General features: G+C 33.4%; 1 protein-coding gene and 1 non-coding gene across 5 annotated transcripts; one reads left to right on the plus strand and one right to left on the minus strand.

Annotated features, from left to right (window-relative positions):
- LOC108342815 (pentatricopeptide repeat-containing protein At1g26460, mitochondrial) lies at positions 1 to 16,482 on the plus strand. 4 transcript variants are annotated; one of them, XM_052869896.1, is made up of 7 exons: positions 4 to 700; positions 5,339 to 5,561; positions 5,910 to 6,389; positions 6,732 to 6,938; positions 15,230 to 15,367; positions 15,450 to 15,658; positions 16,034 to 16,482. In XM_052869896.1, the coding sequence occupies exons 1-6, from the start codon at positions 129 to 131 to the stop codon at positions 15,633 to 15,635; spliced, it is 1,806 nt and encodes a 601-aa protein (XP_052725856.1). In that variant the 5' UTR covers positions 4 to 128; the 3' UTR covers positions 15,636 to 15,658; positions 16,034 to 16,482. The 4 variants fall into 4 exon arrangements, with proteins under 4 accessions (XP_017436128.1, XP_052725856.1, XP_052725855.1 ...); XM_052869895.1 differs by having other exon boundaries at positions 15,450 to 15,638; XM_017580635.2 differs by having other exon boundaries at positions 5 to 700; positions 15,450 to 15,638; positions 16,048 to 16,482.
- A 4,428-nt stretch (positions 16,483 to 20,910) lies between these two features.
- Positions 20,911 to 21,026, minus strand: LOC128194557 (U5 spliceosomal RNA). Its single transcript, XR_008245932.1, has one exon. It is a non-coding gene; the product is annotated as a U5 spliceosomal RNA (small nuclear RNA).
- Between the last annotated feature and the right edge of the window lie 560 nt (positions 21,027 to 21,586).

Consider the following 21,586-nt stretch of genomic DNA (forward strand, 5'->3'; position numbering starts at 1 on the left):
TACCAATTCTACCCCTCACCCCTTCCAGCTCACCAAATCTCAAACCCTGAAGAAGCAAAAGAAAACCCTAAACCCGAAAGCACAGTCACTCTCTCTCTCTCTCTCTCTCTCTCTCTCTGAGTCCACTGATGGCGCCGCAAATGGCGATCCTCTTCCGCACGCGTTCCATTCTCTTCCCGAAACCCTCTTCCCTCATCAAGACCATATCCACATTCCCCTTCCTCTCGCAGGAGCCTCAGCTGGCGGATCCCACCCCTCTCCCTCCCAACCCCGCCTCCGGCAGCCCTCTCTACCACCAAAACTGGCGCACCCCTGGCCCCTCCTCCCATCCCTCCGACCACGCGATCGCTCCCATCGGATTCTACAACCGTGCACCCTCCGATTCTTACGACCCTCAGGCGCTACTCGACCTCTTCGGCGATTGCATGGCCTCGAACGAGTGGAACAAAGTCAAGAAAACCTTCGAGACCTGGGTTGGCGCCCTCGACAAGACCGGCAAGCCTAACCGTCCCGACGTCAACCTCTTCAACCACTACCTCCGCGCCAACCTCATGCTCGGCTCCTCACCCTCCGAACTTCTCGACCTCCTCGCTCAGATGGATGATTTCAATGTGAAGCCCAATACGGCGTCGTTTAACCTCGTCCTCAAAGCCATGTGCCAGGCTAACGAAACCGCCGCCGCGGAAATATTGCTCCAACGGTTAGTCTTCTAATCGCACTCGTTTCGTTGAATTGAAACCAATGCAGTTCTTTAGGTTTGAAGATTTTGGACTACTACTATATCAGTATTATCTTATTATTGTTGTTGTTTGGAAATTAGTTTCTCCTACTAATTTGGAGGGGTTTATACCTTTGCTAAATTTTTGTTTCTAAATTGTGTTTAAGTTTAAGAATAAGTTTATTTTTTGTGCAACATCATAATGATGACAGCTAATGTTTCAAAAGGGTTGATCATGATGTCATTGGCTTCTGAGTAAATCTGATTCAGGAGGTGGGTACATGAACCCCAAAAAATGGCCTTTTGGCTACTGTAAACTAAAAGTATGTAAAAAAATAACAGTTTGCTTTTGCTTTTGCAAATGATATAATTGAAGTTGAATCTAACCAAAGCCATCTAAGGGCACCAAAGTAGGCAATTTGATTGATATGAAAGGCAACTTCAACATAGAGAGAAAAGGGCAAGAAGGGTTTTCTTCATGTTCTGTAAATGGAAGAAAAAGCTGGTTTAATACAGCATGCAAGCAACCAACATCTTGCCATTAGGAAAAAATTAAATAAAAAATTGAACTTGAAATTCAGAGAAATAAATGAATGATTGCGTATTAATTTAAACAAATCAGCAAGATCCATGATCAAGAACATACCCAGGGCTTGAGGGGTAAACACATGTGGATGCTGAAGCTGCAGATCAAAGAGGTAGGGACAACAACAAACAGAGAAGAATTAGAAAAAAGGGAATTTTGTCAAGAAAGTTCAAATTTTTTGAAGGTGACTAGAAAGTGGTGGTCACTTACTAGGTGGATTTTGGCTTGGGGTGGCAGTACCAGCAAATCACAGCTTCCCTGAGCCTGACCCTTTCTCTGGAAATAGCTATTAACAGCATAGTTGCAGTGATCCTTCACAGTGTTAGGTTGGTAACATGCTCCATTTTGAAGAATAGGGGAACAATCAGCTCCTGCACCACTTGCATAATCTATAGCACCTGTTCATGACCAAAAACAAATTGTAAAAAATGTAAAGAGAACAGTTAGTCCATTAAAAATCCCATCTTTCCTTAAAAGCTCCAGCCTTCAGTAAAACAGAACAAAAATAGAAAAGTTCCTGAACAAAATCCATCTCAAAATCTCAAGCTGTATCACAAAACCAAAACAGAAAAAACAGTAAGACATAGCAATCATGAGAACAAATCTGAGAGTTTATATATCATGATACAAAAAAAAAGCCATTAAACCACATGCTGAACTGAGCTTGAGAAAAACACAGGCAAATCCAGGAGCTTACTTGAATGGCCAGTGAAGGCAAGAAAAAGAACAAAATACATCACAAGAGTCATGATTATGGTGATGATGGATGTTGAGCGGGTATAAGAGAAATTTCTGTGATGGAATTTGGAGGGAATAGCAGAGGGTACTCCAGTGTAAGGTCAAGGGAAAAAAAGAGAGAGGAAAGCAGAAGAGTGGAAGAAGTTTTGAAGAATGGAGATTTCTGGACAATAGGTGAGGTGGGGGGAGCCAGTCTGGTACACTTTTCAAGCACCTTTATCAGTAAAAAAATTATGTTTAATTTTCTTAGAACGGAGTTTCGATAATCCCAGTGCATTTTTTGGGATGAAATGGATAAGTTAAGGCCAGAAAATAGAATATTATAAAATTCAGGGTGTAAACAGGTCACGAACACTGGGTCAGGACAAATAAGGATGGGGCTTGCAATGGCTAAAAGTGACAAACTCCAGGACTAAACTGCCATAACTGACTGATGGGGGCATGCAACAGCTGAAATATATTCCCCCTCATGGTGAACGATGAAAATGACGACGAGCCGATAACATACTGTGAAGCTAGAAGATTTGGTTCTTCAAAAGAGTTTTCCTCAAGAGATGCAAGGGTTCGACCAAATTTGAGAGGCAATAAGAACCCATATGCAGGGAAGAAGAAGATTATGGTGCTGGTAGTGATGCTGTTACGAGTGACACATGGCTGTTGAGTGACAATAGAGACTTTGATTTGCATTGTACAATGTGATTGATTGACGAAAGGATGAAGGATGTCTAGGGCTTGACAAATTTCCCATTGAAGTAACTGAATGAAGGGTCCAATTTTTTAGAGAAAACAAAACATCCTTACTTGATGGCAATCCAATCCCTGCAGTTTGTCTGTCTACCACTGCTGGCCGTCATCCACTTTTGATGGAAATCTCTTTTACCAAAGTCATCCTAGTTGAAGGTTCATGGTGCTAGTTGAAGTTTTGTGGTTGTCCATTGTTGTCCAATTTTATTCTCCATAAGTTGTTGAGAGTTATCTGTTAATATGTGTGTGCACTTTTGCTATCCGTCTACCATTGTCATTTGTTTGCTGCAAACTCTTGACAAGGGATCATATATCTTAGGAGGAGTCTCTTTGGCTATGTTGGTTTGTGAGTCCAATTTGGTTTATAGACATTCTCTCTCCATGGTCTGAAGCATACATGCATCTTGTTCTAAGTTGAAGTTCCCACGTCTATTGTCTCATTCGAGACAAGTTGATTTTGTTGGTTCAAATGACCAACTTACATATGTATGGACCAAGTTCCTAAAGTGATATCAAATTGAGTTTATCTATTGCAAGCTTGGTTCATACAAGCTTGAGAGGGAGTGTTAGAATAATTATATCTATGTATAATCATTAAGTCTAGGCAAGGTGTAGTATGCTACCTTCATTTATTAGTTGTACCTAGTTCTGCACTTAGGGGTCTGGTGAAGTCCCTTACTACATGTACTCTTGTATTTTCATTATATATAGAATGACAGTGAGAGAGATCTCTTAAGCCCTCTAAAAATATTTTACAGTTTCAGTCTCAACTTAAAGTTTTGTTAATGCATATAAGTTAATTTTGAGTTACAGATAAGTTCATTTTCTTAGTTGTGCTTATTGGACTGTAAAGAGTCCCTGCAGTCGTGAGTGGTCAAATGACCATGATAAAAAATGAGCTAGTGAGAGGGCGTTGAGCATTGCCTTATGGTTTGTCCAGTGTACAGCATTGTAAGTTCTTAATTTGCAAAAAGTTAGATCAAATTAAGGTCTTGGATTAACGTTTCTTGTAAACACTTGTAGGATTAGAACAATAAGAAAGAAAAGTAAATTAAGTTTCTTACTTACACGAGTTGAGCTATTCCAAAGTACTGAAATTGACATGTGGATATTGGAGAGGTTTTGGGTTTGGTTATGGGAAAATTACTGTTCTGAAATGGCGTGTAATACTGCTTACCAGGCAAGAGCTAACAGTGCTAGAAGAGCTGCCAATGGTTTAACTATATATTACCTTAACTAATATTTACATGTTTAGTTAATTGTAATTGGATTGAAAAGAATTGGGTCGACGTTTTGAATTTTTTATAGTTAATCTTGGTGTAGCGGAGATCCCACACTTGTTAAAAGCCAAACTGTTACATGACAAAACTTTAGAAGTTGGAGTTGTGTCTAATTTCCAGCTGATGTGAAATTCTAGCTTCATTGTCAACTCATCAGGTTGAAAGATCAGTCCATACACAGACAGAGTGGGTTCTATGTCATTTGATTTGATTTAATTTGAGGTGAGCCCACTCCTAATATCTAGCTTTTACGAAGTTAGGCTCTGATGTAAGTTCATCTTATATTTTGAAGGAGTGTAAGTGTTTCTGTTAATGTTTCTTAGGAAATCTCCAAGAAGATTCCCGCTGAACATTAAGATAACTGGGTATTAAGATGTGAATGCACACTTCAAAGGAGCTCAAAGAGAGGAGTGGACGATTCAATTGAATGAGCACTTCAAAGGAGTGGACGATTCCAGACATAAGACTAAAAGCTGGAGCACTTTCAAAAGAGCAAGTTCACAATGGCTGAAATGTTAGTGTATATACTCATAATTCCAACCCTTTACAAGTGGTGGAGGGGCTACCTTATGTAGGCATGAGTAGGGACCTCTTAGCAAAAATACAAAGTATCTTTCTAGAAGGTATGTCAACCTAAAAACTAGGGCAACCTAGCATGACCTAGGCACCTCCTTGCTCTCCAAGGATGAGACACGCGATCTAGAAGGTCTATTGAGTCTCCTCTCCACTCCATGTGCCGCCCCAAGTGTTGTGCCAAGCTCCAATGCCCTTCATCCATCAAGGTGTCCTTAGCAAGCTTGGGGTATCCAGGAGCAATCCTCATGTTGGGCTAGGTTTTTCACCATCCAAAACTTCCAAAGGGAGTCTCAACATTAAAAGAAGAGGTTCCAAAAGCAAACCTACAAAAACACAAGAGAAAAGATAAGTCTAGAATTTATTCTAAGACAAAAACTAAATCAAGTAAACAAAGAAGGTGAAGAAACTTCCCTCCAAAAATAGTTTATTTTCTCTAAGCACTTTCCTTTATCTTTGGTAGGAGTTAGGGGCTACTTCAAATGAAGTTTCTCACACTCATCTGAATGGACCTCCCTTTTATTATTGAACAAAAACCACAGTTGAAATGCCAGCAAGCAGACCAATGAGACTAACCACTTCAAATAACTTTCATAGTGTGTAAGCTAAATTTGTCTGTGGTATTTGTACAAGTAATTGAGCACATTTACATTTTTTCTTTATATATAAAGTTTTTCTTTGTTATTATGATATTATCAGGATGCTGCAGACAGGAAATGAGACTCTCCCTGATGACGAATCATACGACTTGGTCATTGGATTGCTCTTTTCTACGGACCAGATTGATGCTGCGTTCAAATATATAGATCAAATTTTGAAATCTGGTAACATCTTGTCAATGAAGGTATTTATGAACTGTGTAAGGAGATGTCTCACTAAGGGAAGGCTTGATACGTTGGTGACAATAATTGAAAGGTGCAGGGTGAGTGATTAGTCTTGTTGACGCTTAATAAACTGTCTAAATTGTTATTTTGTCCCTATATTTTAGAAAACCTGTAATTTTGATTCAATCCTCAAATTTCTATACATTTATTTCATTTGTAATTTTAATTAATTAATTTATTTCTTGATGATACCTGAAATGAATATGATAGGTTTAGGGTTCAATTAAATTGAAATGAAACGTATCTAAAATTGGGGACTTAAATTTCAGAGGAAATATTAAAAGGAGACCAAAATTGCAATTTAGCCATAAATTTGTCTTTAACAGATTGACTACTAACTTGATGTTTCTTCTGTTAATGTTCTCAAATCTCTTTGTTATTTCCAGGCTTCAGATGTAAACAAAGCTCTCTGCCCCAACTGGGACTTGTGCAATTTTATTATTGAAACTGCAACTCGGGAGGATAATAGCAAACTAGCTTTTTATGGCCTGGAGTATATGGCCAGATGGATTGTAAAGGGTGAACGTCAAAGAGCCCCTATATTTCTGTCTGCAGATGAAGGTTTAGTTCTGTCAGCAATTTTGACTGCTGGTAGAACCTATGATTCTGAGTTGCTAGGGGCATCATGGGCTGTGTTGGACCGCTCACTGCGTAAAAAGAAAGCCCCTAATCCTGAGTCATACCTAGGGAAGATATATGCCCTTGCATCAATGGGAAATCTGCAAAAGGCTTTTAGTACTCTGAATGAGTATGAATTGGCTTATGGAGACGCGGGTGAAGAAGCTGAAGAATTGTTCTGCCCATTTACCTCGTTACATCCATTGGTTTTGGCATGCTCTAAGAAGGGTTTTGAGACTCTAGATAATGTATATCTTTCTCTGTTGAACAAAATATTTAGTAGTACCTAACCTTTCACATTTGTTACCATTCCAATTCTTTGTGATGCATGGCATTTTTATTGAATTCACCACCAGTTTTGATATTTACAAGTTTTCATGAGGAAATAGATGATACAATTTCTATTTTTGACAATATATTTAAAAAAGCTTCTATGTTGCCGTGACATATGTTACATTTATAAAATGTCATTTCTACTGTTGACAGGTTTGCAGCGTAGATTGAATTTTTGCCATGATCTATGCAGTTTTTACTAATGTTGCATTCAGCTCCACCTTCAGCTTCATCTAATCATGCTCTGTTCTATTTAGGTTTATTTTCAACTGGAGAATTTAAATCATGCCGAGCGTCCTTATAAATCTGTTGCTGCACTAAATTGCGTCATTTTAGGATGTGCAAACATATGGGACCTTGATCGAGCTTATCAAACTTTTGAGTCAATTGGATCTACTTTTGGGTTGAGCCCTGATATTCATTCGTACAATGGGCTGATATATGCCTTTGGGAAGCTCAAGAAGGTGATGATTCCTTCTCCCAACCCACTATATATGTATCTTTTTGTTCATCCTCTTCACTGCTTTCACAGATCCCACCTTTAGAAAGCCTGCGTTAGACATTAAATCTGTTTTCCAAGCTTTGATGCATGATATTTGACATTTGTTACCTCTATCCCTTTATATAGACGTCTTTCTGAGAAATTTGTTCGTCCCTTTCTATAGAACCCTTTTCACATTGTCTTTTTGAATGATCTTTTCTTATAAAAAATACCCTCGATTACTTTCAACTTTTATTCAATAAACAAAACCTTTTTTCTCTCTGGTATGAGGATTGAGAAAGATGACTAGCCACAAGACCGTCTAGTTTAGCTGTTAGGAAATGAGTTGAAAGATTGAGATGAGGTTGTAAGTTTTCATTGATCTTGATTACATGACATTAGGATCTTAAGAATTTATGATTCTCACTAGATTAAACATAATTACATAAGCAAGTTAAGAAATTACTAACCTTGATCCATGCTAATTGGTTCTTGATTTCCTTGCTCTAGATCTTCAACTCCTTACCCAATCTATCCCTTTATGTAACCTTAATTCTCTCAATACTTTCTTGATGATATTTTAATGGAAGAGAGAGCTTCTTCAAGAATTGTGTGCATCAGGGACAGAACCCTTCAACCATTCTTATACAACTTTCATCAAGTTGTAATTGCCATTAAGTCCCTCAAATATATTAAATCACATTTTAACCCTTATTTATTTTCACGAGTCACTTAATTGTTAGGTAATTCTAACATTCTCCCACTTGACTCTTGTGATATCATAACATTTTGTGATTTAATAAATAATCATAATGCGCATTTGAGGACTTTACATAATTGGCTTCATCATTATTCATAATTAAAGATATAGAAATAATAAGAGTCATGGCGGTCGCACATCATTCAACCAATATGTCTCCTTCCATGTACTACTGTATTATCTCTTTCTCTTTAATATGACGTTACAAAACTTAAATACATAATGGGTTCAAACATAATGTCATTTTAATAACAATAATATAATTTGTTTCTTTTTCTTCATCATAATTTGTATACATAACCATATAGAAGAAAATACAAATACAAATTTCAGAAACTTATACATTAAAGAACTCAAGTGTCACATAAGCATTAATAACATTAACATTCAACTTTCAATGGTAGACATAATGCCCATATTCTTTACATGATCAATAAATAATTTGGGCGGTAACCCTTTTGTTAAAGGGTCAGAAATCATAAAATCAGTGCTAATATGTTCTATTGACACTTTATGTTTCTGAATTTCTTCTTTAACGACAAAGTATTTCAATTCCATATGTTTAGCACCTTTGGAATACTTGTCGTTCTTAGAAAAGAAGACTGCTGCGGAATTGTCACAATAAATTTTCAGCGGCTTGGCAATACTGTCAACTATTCCAAGTCCTGAAATAAAGTTCCACAACCAATTAGCCTGAATAGTGGCCTCAAAGCATGCCACAAATTCAGCTTCCATAGTGGGTGTAGCAATGACGGACTGCTTCGCACTTTTCCATGAGATTGCTCCTCCGGCTAAAAGATACAGATAACCATATGTAGATTTTCTTGTATCTATACAGCCAGTAAAGTCTGAATCTGTATATCCAATCACTTCAAGATGATTAGATCTTTTATAAGTAAGCATGTGATTCTTTGTTCCTTGTAGGTATCTTAAAACTTTCTTTGCAGCTTTCCAATGATCCATTCCTGGATTACTCTGATATCTACCAAGCATACCAACTGCAAAACTAATATCTGGTCTTGTACATGTTTGAGCATACATCAAACTCCCAACAACAGATGCATAAGGGATATTTTCCATCTGTTTCCGTTCCAAATCATTCTTTGGACATTGCATGAGACTAAACTTGTCTCCTTTATGTATTGGAACGGGAGATGCTGAACATTTATCCATTTTAAATCTCTCTAAAACTTTATTAATATATGCTTTCTGAGACAAACCTAACAATCCTTGTGATCTATCATGGAATATTTCTATTCCTATCACATAATATGCCTCACTCATATCTTCCATTTCAAAGTTGTTAGAGAGAAATTTCTTAGTCTCACTTAATAGACCAAGGTCATTAGTTGCAAGCAAGATATCATCAATATATAGAATCAAAAATATAAACTTGCTCCCACTGACCTTTAGATATATACACCGATCAACAGTGTTTTCCTTAAATCCAAAGGATATAATAGTATCATTGAACTTGAGATACCATTGTCGGGAAGCTTGTTTAAGTCCATATATTGATTTCTTTAGTTTATACACCATGTGTTCCTTTCCTTTTTCAGTGAACCCTACCGGTTGATCCATATAGACATCCTCTTCTAAATCCCCATTCAGAAAAGCAGTTTTGACATCCATTTGATGCAACTCAAGATCATAATGAGCTACTAATGCCATGATAATTCGGAAAGAATCTTTCTTAGAAACAGGTGAAAAAGTTTCCTTATAGTCAATGCCATCTTTCTGAGTAAAACCTTTGGCAACAAGTCGGGCCTTGTAGCGTTCGATATTACCATGAGAGTCACGCTTAGTCTTAAGGACCCATTTACACCCAACTCTCTTGCATCCTTCTGGTAATTCCACAAGATCCCATACATCATTTTGTACCATCGATTTAAGCTCATCTTTCATAGCATTTAACCACTTATCAGAATTATCACCATTAATGGCTTCTGAAAATGAAACTGGATTGTTATCAATACTTAAGTCATTTTCTGAATCTTGTAGATAAACCACATAATCATTCAAAATAGCAGACTTTCTTTCTCTTTGAGATCTTCTTAATACTATTTCTTGTGATTGTTCTACAACTGGTTCATTGTTAATCATGGGAGTATTGATGTGTTGTTCTTCTTGATTGTTGTGTGTTTCTACAACACGAGGAACAACAACTCTTGAAGAAGAGGTACCAATTACAGGAACTTGTACTTTAATTTCTATAATTTCAACCTTTCGTGAATCTACACTCCCACTAGTTTCACCATTTTCAATGAACCGAGCATTTCCAGTTTCAACAATTCTTGTACTATGGTTAGGACAGTAAAATATATACCCTTTTGATTTTTCTGGATAACCAATGAAATATCCACTGATTGTTCTTGCATCCAGTTTCTTTTCTTGCGGATTATAAATTCTTATTTCTGCCTGACAACCCCAAACATGCAGGTGACTCAAACTGGGTTTCCTATTTGTCCATAACTCAAAAGAAGTCTTTTGAACAACCTTACTGGGAACCCTGTTTAACAAATACATGGCAGTTTTTAAGGAATACATCCATAACGATACAGGTAAACATGAATTACTTAACATACTCCTAACCATATCCATTAAGGTTCGATTACGCCTTTCTGATACACCATTTTGTTGTGGTGTGCCTGGCATTGTGTATTGAGCACAAATACCACGTTTCTCAAGAAATTTAGCAAATGGACCGGGATGTTGTCCACTTTCATCATATCTTCCATAATACTCACCACCTCTATCAGACCTGACAATTTTCACCTTTCTGTCTAATTGTCTTTCTACTTCATTTACGTAAACTTCCAACACATTCACTGCTTGAGATTTCTCATGCAGTAGATAGACATATCCATAACGCGAAAAATCATCAATGAAGGTGATGAAGTATTTCTCTTTATTGAAGGAATTCACATCAAACGGACCACATATATCAGTGTGTATAATTTCAAGAAGTTGTGTACTTCTTGTGGCTCCTTTCTTTGTGTGTTTTGTTTGTTTGCCTTTAATACAATCCACACATACATTCAAATCAGTAAAATCTAAATCTGGAAGGATTTCATTCTTTACTAATCTTTGCATCCTTTCTTTAGAAATGTGTCCCAAACGTTTATGCCACAAATAAGCAGATCGTTCATCCACTAAACTGCGTTTAGTGCTAACATTGTGATGCAAGGTCATAAGAGATTCAGCATATAAATTATCCAAATTCAATTTATATAAACCATCATAAAGTGCACCAGATCCAATCATACAGGCACGCTTAAACAAACTGAAACAACCATTCCCAAATTTAAAAGAGTATCCAGCAACATCAAGCTTAGACAAAGAAATTAAATTTCTAGTGATACTAGGTACATAAAAAGTATCCATCAGGTCTAAGTGATATCCAGTGTCAAGAATCAATCGATAAGTCCCGACGGCTTCCACTGGAACTTTCACTCTATTTCCCATGAAGACGAACTTCTCAGTTGGGTTTATGGTTCGGATTGTAAGGAATCCCTGCATCACATTAGAAACATGAGTCGTACATCCAGAATCAATCCACCAAGTATTATGGAGAACTTCAGTTAAGTTTGATTCAAAACATATGCAAGCATTATGCTCACCTTTCTTTTCGAACCAAGCTTTACGCTTTAAGCAGTCTTTCTGAAAATGTCCAGGCTTCTTGCAGAAATGACATTTGTCATTTTTCTTCTGGATTTTGGTTGAGGACTCGTCAATCTTTAATGGTCCTTTACCCTTTACATGTTTCTTAAATTTCTTTCCAACTCCTTGATTCTTCAGATAATGAATAGAGTGGCTTCTTAAGTTTTTAAGTCTGGTCTCTTCTTGAACTAACATACTGTGCAATTCATGCACATTCCATTTGTCTTTTAAGGTGTTATAGTTCATCTGAAATGGACCATACTCAGACGGTAGCGAGTTCAAAATGAAATGCACGAGAAAAGTTTCATCCACTTTCATTCCTAGAGACTTAAGTCTTGCTGCAATATTTGTCATCTCGATCACGTGTTCATGCATAGTACGTGAACCGTCAAACTTTATGGTGGTCAACGTACTCATCAATGTCCCAGCGAGGGACTTGTCAGCAGTTTGGGAGCGCTCTTCCACTAATTTCATAAATTTTTTTACATTTTCGGTTTTCGGAATAGCAGATTTGATGTTACTTGCAATGCTCATTTTCATAAACATTAGACTAAGTTTGTTTGATCTTTCCCAAGTTTTGTAATGAGTTTTCTCTTCATTGCTACTAATATCAGTGATAGCAGCCGGTTTCTCAACTTGAAGAGCCAAGTCAAGATCCAATACACCTAAGTGAAATTGGACTTGTTCACTCCAATCAGGGAAATTCAATCCATTAAAGACTGTAACAGACGTAGCGAGCGAGTGTAAAGATACCGGAACGGGGACTGTAATTAATACATGCTAATCATTAGTGCTTTGAGTCATAAATACAGATTCATACTTTAATCATCATTCTATGTATATTAGTGTTCTCCTTTGGGAGATCCATTAATACACAAACATAAGCATAATGATGCTAATAATTGTAAATCTTTATTGATAATTAAAATATGCATCAACTAGAATCATCTACTACCTTTGGGTATATAAATAAATCTAGCGAGCATACAAAATTATCTATAATCATACTCATTAATTATAAGATCAAATAATCATCTTTGGATGATACAAAATATCTTATAATAATGAATTTTCAATTAACCCATAAATTAATTATTCATAATTTAGTATCCATACAATGAGTAATTGAAATAAAATCATTAATAATTTGAAATTAAATTAACTTTAAAATTTTGGTCACTTTGGTGACTAACAAAATTTATCATAATTAATTTCAAATAATAATAATAAATAATAATCTTTAATTAATTAGTAAAGGTTATTATTTAATGTGTTGTAGGTTACCTTTACCATTCATATAAAATTATAAAACAAGCAAAATGAAAATTGATTTTCATTCACGACAAATGTGCTATAGTATCCATCATTCATTCATATAAAAAAATGATGGCTTTCATTTACGTGGGATGTGATGCTTGGACCATTATTCATAAAAAGGCAAAGGAAAGTTGCCTTTCTTTATTCACATGGAGACAAAGTTTGTCTCTTGAAAGTTTTATAATATATAACAAAGTTAACTTTCATTAACATGGCATTCATTCCCGTAACCTTTCAACAATACTATTCATAAAAAAACAAAAGCTTTGCAAAAGTTGAAAGCACCCTTCAATGCATCACACCATTCACGGCAAACAAAGTTTGTCCAACATTCATAAAGTTAAACCTTTAATGATAACATTTTGGGTGCATTCCCGTAAGCTTTCAAATCCATACTATTCATCATCTTCTTTGCAAAAACACTATTCATCATCTTCTACCTCTAACACATAATTCCAATATGCAGCCTTTTATATATACAACTTAAAGGATTTATTCCAGCACCACAATTTCATCATTTTTTAGGAAAAAACCATGAATCAAATTTCTTTATTCTAGGAGAATCATAAATCTAACAATCTAAGATACCACATGTAAGTTTAATGATTTTTTTTTTTAAATATACTATTCATAAAAAAAAATCATTAAACTTACATGTGGTATCAGAGCTTAAGTTGTTAGATTTATGATTCTCCTAGAATAAAGAAATTTGATTCATATTTTTTCCTAAAAAATGATGAAATTGTGGTGCTGGAATAAATCCTTTAAGTTGTATATATAAAAGGCTGCATATTGGAATTATGTGTTAGAGGTAGAAGATGATGAATAGTGTTTTTGCAAAGAAGATGATGAATAGTTTGGATTTGAAAGCTTACGGGAATGCACCCAAAATGCTATCATTAAAGGTTTAACTTTATGAATGTTGGACAAACTTTGTTTGCCGTGAATGGTGTGGTATATTGAAGGGTGCTTTCAACTTTTGCAAAGCTTTTGTTTTTTTATGAATAGTATTGTTGAAAGGTTACGGGAATGAATGTCATGTTAATGAAAGTTAACTTTGTTATATATTATAAAACTTTCAAAAGACAAACTTTGTCTCCATGTGAATAAAGAAAGGCAACTTTCCTTTGCCTTTGAATAATGGTCCAAGCATCACATCCCACGTAAATGAAAGCCATCATTATTTTTATATGAATGAATGATGGATACTATAGCACATTTGCCGTGAATGAAAATCAATTTTCATTTTGCTTGTTTTATATGAATGGTAAAGGTAACCTACAACACACTAAATAATAACCTTTAATAATGAATTAAAGATTATTATTTGAAATTAATTATGGTAAATTTTGTTAGTGACCAAAATTTTAAAGTTAATTTAATTTTAAATTATTAATGATTTTATTTCAATTACTCATTGTATGGATGCTAAATTATGAATAATTAATTTATGGGTTAATTGAAAATTCATTATTATAAGATATTTTGTATCATCCAAAGGTGATTATTTGATCTTATAATTAATGAGTATGATTGTAGATAATTTTGTTATGCTCGCTAGATTTATTTATATAGCCAAAGGTAGTAGATGATTCTAGTTGATGCATATTTTAATTATCAATAAAGATTTACAATTATTAGCATCATTATGCTTATGTTTGTGTATTAATGGATCTCCCAAAGGAGAACACTAATATACATAGAATGATGATTAAAGTATGAATCTGTATTTATGACTCAAAGCACTAATGATTAGCATGTATTAATTACAGTCCCCCTTTCCGGTATCTTTACACTCGCTCGCTACGTCTGTTCCAGTCTTTAATGGATTGAATTTTCCTGATTGGAGTGAACAAGTCCAATTTCACTTAGGTGTATTGGATCTTGACTTGGCTCTTCAAGTTGAGAAACCGGCTGCTATCACTGATATTAGTAGCAATGAAGAGAAAACTCATTACAAAGCTTGGAAAGATCAAACAGACTTAGTCTAATGTTTATGAGAATGAGCATTGCAAGTAACATCAAATCTACTATTCCGAAAATCGAAAATGCAAAAGAATTTATGAAATTAGTGGAAGAGCGCTCCCAAACTGCTGACAAGTCCCTCAAATATATTAAATCACATTTTTACCCTCATTTATTTTCACATGAGTCACTTAATTGTTAGGTAATTGTAACAGAGGTGTCACAATATTTGCAAGGGTAAACCTTTTTTCAAATTTAATGCCATTGTCTTTATGAACCAACTTTTCGAAGTCCGATGTTTCAGTTAAAATGCTCGTGTATATATATAGGTACTATATCGATGCTTCTCAATTTTGCTTTTCTTTGTTTCAATTGTTTTGGGATAGCATAGGATAACAGGAATGAATGCAAATGTTAGGTTGGAAGCTGATGTAGGATTGGATACATTTTTTTTTCTTTTTTTTTTGCTTGATTATTATGTACTACAGGCTTTCAAAAAATTGTGTACTACAGCAAGATATGGTATGTCAAACAAAGAAAACTCTCTTATCTCTTTAATTATCTTGTGGCAGACACATGAAGCTTCAAAAGTGTTTGAGCACCTGGTGAGTCTGGGTCTCAAGCCTAATGCAAAATCATATTCCCTGCTAATTGAGGCCCACCTGATTAACCGGGATGTCAAATCTGCTCTTGCAGTGATTGATGATATGGTATCTACACTGTTCTTTTTTCTTTAAAAAATGTATATATTTGCCAGCAAAGGTCATTGATGCATATCAAATTCCTTGGCAGATGTGTGCTGGATTTGAACCGTCAAAATCGATTCTGAAAAAGGTCAGGCGGCGATGCACGAGAGAAATGGACTACGAAAGTGATGATCGAGTACAATCAGTGGCAAATTCCTTGAATTATAGATTGGGTTCAGAAAGCCGAGGGGACATTCTGTTTAATCTTGACTACAGTGGGGGTTATGCTTGAATGGTAAGTTTTGACAATTTATGGTAAGTTGACACTTACAAGATTATTTTTTACAAAATGTAAGGATTATTTGATTTTGGAATTTCTTTGTTTTCATTTCACATTTTCACTGTTTCCTGTATAAAATGTATTTTTTTTTTATCATTTTCACTATCACTCAAACTTTTGAAATTAGGAAACCAAGTGGAAATAAAAACAAAAATGAAAAACTCAATTCAAATGGACCCGTATTTTACTTAGAGTGAAAATATTTACTTAGAATGCAGTATTCACACTAATGCACTTCAGTTTACTAATAAAGGAGTGTCTAAAACTATTGTTTGTTTTTCTCCTTGGATAACCTAACATTAGAATGTTGTTTAGCACTAAACCCACTCTTCATATTTGATATTATATAGTTGTTTTTGGGCAGGTGCATTGTATCTGATGTGCCAATGAATTATTGGAATTATTTGACATACCTTTTATTGCATCCATAGCCAAGGGAATCACTGTATATAAGTGGATGCTGTTCTGGTTGCCGGGTCAGGATAACACATAACTCGGCACACCCTCTATTTTTGTATGTGTTTGTGAAGTGGAGGGAGATTATTGATGATGATGGCATTAGGTTTCTTAGTGAAAACCGGAAGCAGTGACTAATCCAATTTTAGTAGAGAGGATATAATCAAGCTGGACTCTTCTCTTTGGTTTTCTTTATTTTTTGGTTTTTTGACGACCTAGTGTGGCATCCACTAAAAGCTGCAAGGATTTGTAGACTCTATTTATGGTGCAATGGCTGTACTAAATTATACTGCAAATAATGGGAACATTTTCAATACAATCTCTCCATTTTATGATGTCTAAATTAACTTGAGATAAAATGTCTTTGTATAGAGAATGCTTTGCTTGGATGTTATGTTTAATTGAACAGAGGTAAAAGAGAACTTGGATAATATTAGTGTGTTGTGAACCAAATTTTTAAGCACCCGCTTCTAAAATATTATTTAAGATTAAATACAAACATATTATACTCAAGAAAAATAACTACTTATGACTAGATGCTGTCTTCGATTATAATTATATATTTTTAAGCAATGAAACTAAATATTATAAAGACTTTTAAAATAAATCGTTATTTTAGTATTTATTGCTACTATACCACGATTAAATGTGTTTGACTTTTTTTGTTTTTGTAAGTAATATCTTAATGTTGTTTATTGTAATATTTAAATTCTATTTTTGAACGAAGATACTTTACATTCTATCTTAATATTACTTTTACAATTATAGTTATTATTAATAATTTATACTTTTATTTGTTAAAATTACATAATAAATAAAATAATGTTCCTTAATATTTAATGATCAAAATTAGGTTATTTATCAACATTTCTTTGTTTATATATATATATATATATATATATATATATATATATATATATATATATATATTTATGCACATAATGTTCTCTAGTTTTTCTAATTTAACTTATATAACAAACATTAATACTTAATCTTTACAACTATAAATTAAAGAGGGCAAGTTATTTAGGTTTTGTTTAGGGTGTTGGACTGACATGCCAGATTGGGCGGATTGTACCGGCCTGATTTACTGGACTACCGGACTGGTTGGGACTGCTCATCATACGGTTCCGTGATTTAAAAAGTAAAAACTCGCTCATTTTATACGGTGGTTCGGTTTCGAGATTTGAAAATTGAAAACTCGTCTCTTTTATATTATGATTGTTCATTTTCACTGTCAGATTTTTCAATATGGGTTTTATAAGAAAAAGACATAAAAACACTGAACTCCCATTTCCCGTGGATGCATGGATTCAATATGAAGTATAAAGGTAAGTTTCATTTTCTGCTAAACTTTCGTTTTAAGGTTTAAATCTTGGATCCAAATAATTTAGATAAAAACCATCACCTAACCCATTGGACCTTTTTGGGAATTGTACTGTGATCGAGTACCTCTCATACATATCAGTACAAGTCTCGTCATTATACAAGTACATGTTAAATTATTAACTCAAAATATACTCAACCCATCCCTATTTATATTGGAAAAGAAGAAAAAGAAATTGTAATTGCATCAAAACTTCAAGAATCATTATTACTTGATATCAATATATGTACATGCCAACAAAGTCACAACTTTTTTTTTTACCTAAACCTAATTAATCATATTAAAATAATGGTGTGACAAATAATGTTGTCTCAAGTTAGATTTCATAGTCATACTTTAAAATTAATTTTTTTTTCACATATGACAAAAATCATTAATATATATATCAACAAAACATGACAAAAAGATTAATCAACTCAAAATATACAACTAAACACTTATAATTAAACTTTTTTTCAATGTTTGAATTCCAAATTCATTAAGATATTTTTAGGATCAATCATCTCAAAGAGTGGAAGGAGAAAGAAGTATTTAAATAATACTTGACCTCGACTTCTAAGTGATGTGAGACTATTAGGTGTATTGGAAAACTTCTTACAGACAAAACCTAAATAAACTCAAATAGGTGAATTCTAAGTAAGATAATGAATTTAATCGCAAATACAAACCAATAAACCCAAGATTAAAGATGTTAAGTGTTAATAAAAAATATGTTAATCATATCTTTCCACACTTACACTTTGCACTCTAAGCAAAAGATCTAATGAATTAAAAAATTAAACAAATACAATTAGCATAATATGTTGGCAAAGCACGAAGTGTTGATTTGTTATGATTTTGATGATACATGCACCTCTTGTTGGTTTCTCTATTCATGTCTCATTATCTTAGTTTTATCAAAATGTAAAGCATAAATCAACCTATAAGATTATCTTGAGCATATTTGCATTGAAAAACTGATTTTTATGCTTTTTGTGAACATAATAATTCACTATAATAGTCAATTACCTCAAAACTTCTTTAAAAAAGAAAGTTCTCTCCCTTTCAAATTAACATTTGTTGTATCTCTTAAATATAAAGAACTCTTAGTTTGTGATTTAAAAATAATTTTGAAAGTACTTTTACATTTTGCATTTGTTTTTTAAAGAAAGACTACTTAAGGCTCATCAAGATTCATTAGAGAGGTGATCAGGCTATAGGTTCTTATTGTAATATCCATCACATAAGATTGATAAGTTTATTTTTATTTTTCTTGTAATTTCAAAAATGTGGTGAATGTTGAGGTGAGTGTGTATAATCTATTTTTGTGTAATTCTTGAAGTATTATTTCAAGAGTTGGGTATGTATAGAGTGTAGGTTATTGATGTGAACTTGTAATTTTGAATAAGTGAAACTTCGGTTTAAGTTGTTGGATAACTAGACATAAATTCTTGTTGAATTGAATCAGTATAAAAATCTTGTGTCTTTTATGTTTGATTTAATTCTTGATATTGCATCTCATTCCAAATTTGTCAACAAGATTCATAAAAATGTATGGTCTATTATTTTTGAAAAATCATTTTTTAGTAAAACTACCTCTCCAGCTGGTTTGATTTTAACCTATTTTCTTTTTCAATAAAATACAAAATTCAAGGAACTAAAGAATAAAAAAGTTAACAACATTCTCCGTAATTTAGCAAACAAGAGCGTTGTTAAGTTAAAGGATGAATCAAATATGATAGAATGATCAAAGACATAATCTCCAAATGTTAAAGCTTGTGTATATTCACTGAAAGCACACAAGTAAGCAAGCATTGACATAAAATTGTTAAGGCTATAATGTCTACAACTGAACCACTTACAACAAAACATCAAAAGGACTTCGTATATCTCAAAATAAAGAAAGTAACATAAATCTGAATATCAATATTATACTCCTCAATTTTTTTTTAAATGCTTAATATTATTTTTTTAACACATTTCTGAGTTTTTCTTTATTCTTTATTTAGTTTGAATTATCCACATGAAGAGATAATAAAATGAAGCACATTCTTATTCTTAATTAAGGCTTTATTCGAAAAAAAAAATTTCAAAAGTTCCTTCAACCATATTATTATTTTCTCCTTTAAGACATATAATGAACTTTTTATAATATGAATTGAGATATATAGGCTCAAAGGGATAATAAGTGGATTAATTATTAAGGTAGGTTGATTCTTATCAACAAAAGAAATATCTCAATCATCTCAATACATACACGCGAACCAAGTAACAAATTAAAGAATCATGTCAAGTTCTAGAACATAAACAAACATAATTGAAGTCACACGAAAAAATTGGATTGGTATAAAATAATCCATTCCTCAGCTCAAATCTCACCAAAAACAATTATATTACATTAGATTCAACAAAATAATTCTAAGAACCAACTTATTAAAAATGTAATGAATACAATCAACCTAACTCATGAAATTAATTATCCAAGAATTATGAAAATGCTAACCACTTATACAAATCCTAAAAATCCAATGCAAAAATATACCGTATGTATTTCTTATTTTAGGAATTTTGTTTTTATGTAAAGATAAAAAATAATTACTAACTACAACTCTTTCTTTTACAACACAAATAGTGAATGCAATAAATACAAATTAACTACTAAACAATAAACAATAAAAGAAGAGAAAAATTACCACAAAGTAAACAATAAAATATTTCTAAAACTGAAAATAATCTTTAAAATCCTAAAACTATATTTCTCCTCTCCCTACTTAAAACAAATTATAGATGAATAAAATATAATACAATGAAAAAAAAAACTCTCTTCAAGGTGGATAAATAATAAATTTCATCACAAGAGAATACACTAAGCTCAAAACTAATCTTAATCATCTCCTCTAATAACACAAGACTCTCATAAAATAACTTGAGACAATCTTATTGTTGGCTTCACTTTAAAGTTCTATAACAACTTAAAGATACATAAAATAAAGAACAGTCCAACAAGAATGAAACTTAAGACTATACAACGCTCTACCATGAATTCACACTTGTCATAATTTAGACTAAAATTAGTCTTAATGCATATACACTTAAACTATGAGAGTGCATAAAAGGAAAATCCATAAACACTAAAATCATTCATAAAAGAAAGTCTATGTGATGTTCAAGTAAATAAGTATAAATACTTATTAAGAAGTTCTAGGACCATTACATCTCTGAAAAATTTTTAAGAACATTTCATAAACTAATAACATACTCCTATAAGGAAAAATGTAAAAAAAAAATGAAACAATCTTATCATGTAATCCAAAACAACTAGAACAACTATGAGAAACTATACTACTAATAGCAGATAAGCAGCTATTCCAATAAATAAGCTGCAAATATTTTGAACTTCATTGCAGGGTGTCATAAGAAAACCCTTTCAAAAAGTTGCGTATGCCGCATATAGTGATGAGCCCACGGTATTCTTTAGTAAAAGGCGAAAGAATAATTCGCTATGTACTCATCACACGGCTCCATAAATGAAATATGGAGAAAACTCAGTGGTTTTATATCATAATTGTTTATTCAAACTGAATAGGCTAAGCGATATGGGATTAGTACGAAACAGAGACATTAACACTGAACTCCTCAGCTATTATGTTCCGTCCCTTCTCTGTCATATGTGGTGCCTTTATGTAGTATTATAGTTTTAGCTGTGACATTGAAGAGTCATGAAGTTAAGTTTCATTTTCTGTTATTTTTCCTGCAATCCAGAATTCAATAACTAAAGTGACTCATACTCAATCATTATAATACAAAATAGTTTAGGATATATGAAGTTATTTTTTCTTTAAAAACTTTAATGTGTTTCCTTTCTCTTTATGGCCAATAATAAAAATGACTTATTTATCATTAAAAATATATAAATAAATATATTTACAAAATAGAAGCACATAGGTGGTGCTGAGATGTCTCAAAGTTGACACTCAACACTCAAAACTAGAAAGATAGCATCCAAAGAGTGGTGTTCAGTGTTCGATTTAAGAGAGTTAGCACTCAGGCGCCATGACAGTGGCACTGAGTGCCATGATAG

Source organism: Vigna angularis, chromosome 10 (genome assembly GCF_016808095.1).
Source record: "Vigna angularis cultivar LongXiaoDou No.4 chromosome 10, ASM1680809v1, whole genome shotgun sequence".
Classification (NCBI taxonomy): Eukaryota; Viridiplantae; Streptophyta; class Magnoliopsida; order Fabales; family Fabaceae; genus Vigna; species Vigna angularis.

Coding starts and splice junctions, on each gene's coding strand:
- LOC108342815 (XM_052869896.1), top strand. CDS start 129: ATGGCGCCGCAAATGGCGATCCTCTTCCGCACGCGTTCCATTCTCTTC. Junction 6,390..6,731: donor GTTTTGAGACTCTAGATAAT/GTATATCTTTCT, acceptor TGTTCTATTTAG/GTTTATTTTCAACTGGAGAA. Junction 15,368..15,449: donor TTGCAGTGATTGATGATATG/GTATCTACACTG, acceptor ATTCCTTGGCAG/ATGTGTGCTGGATTTGAACC.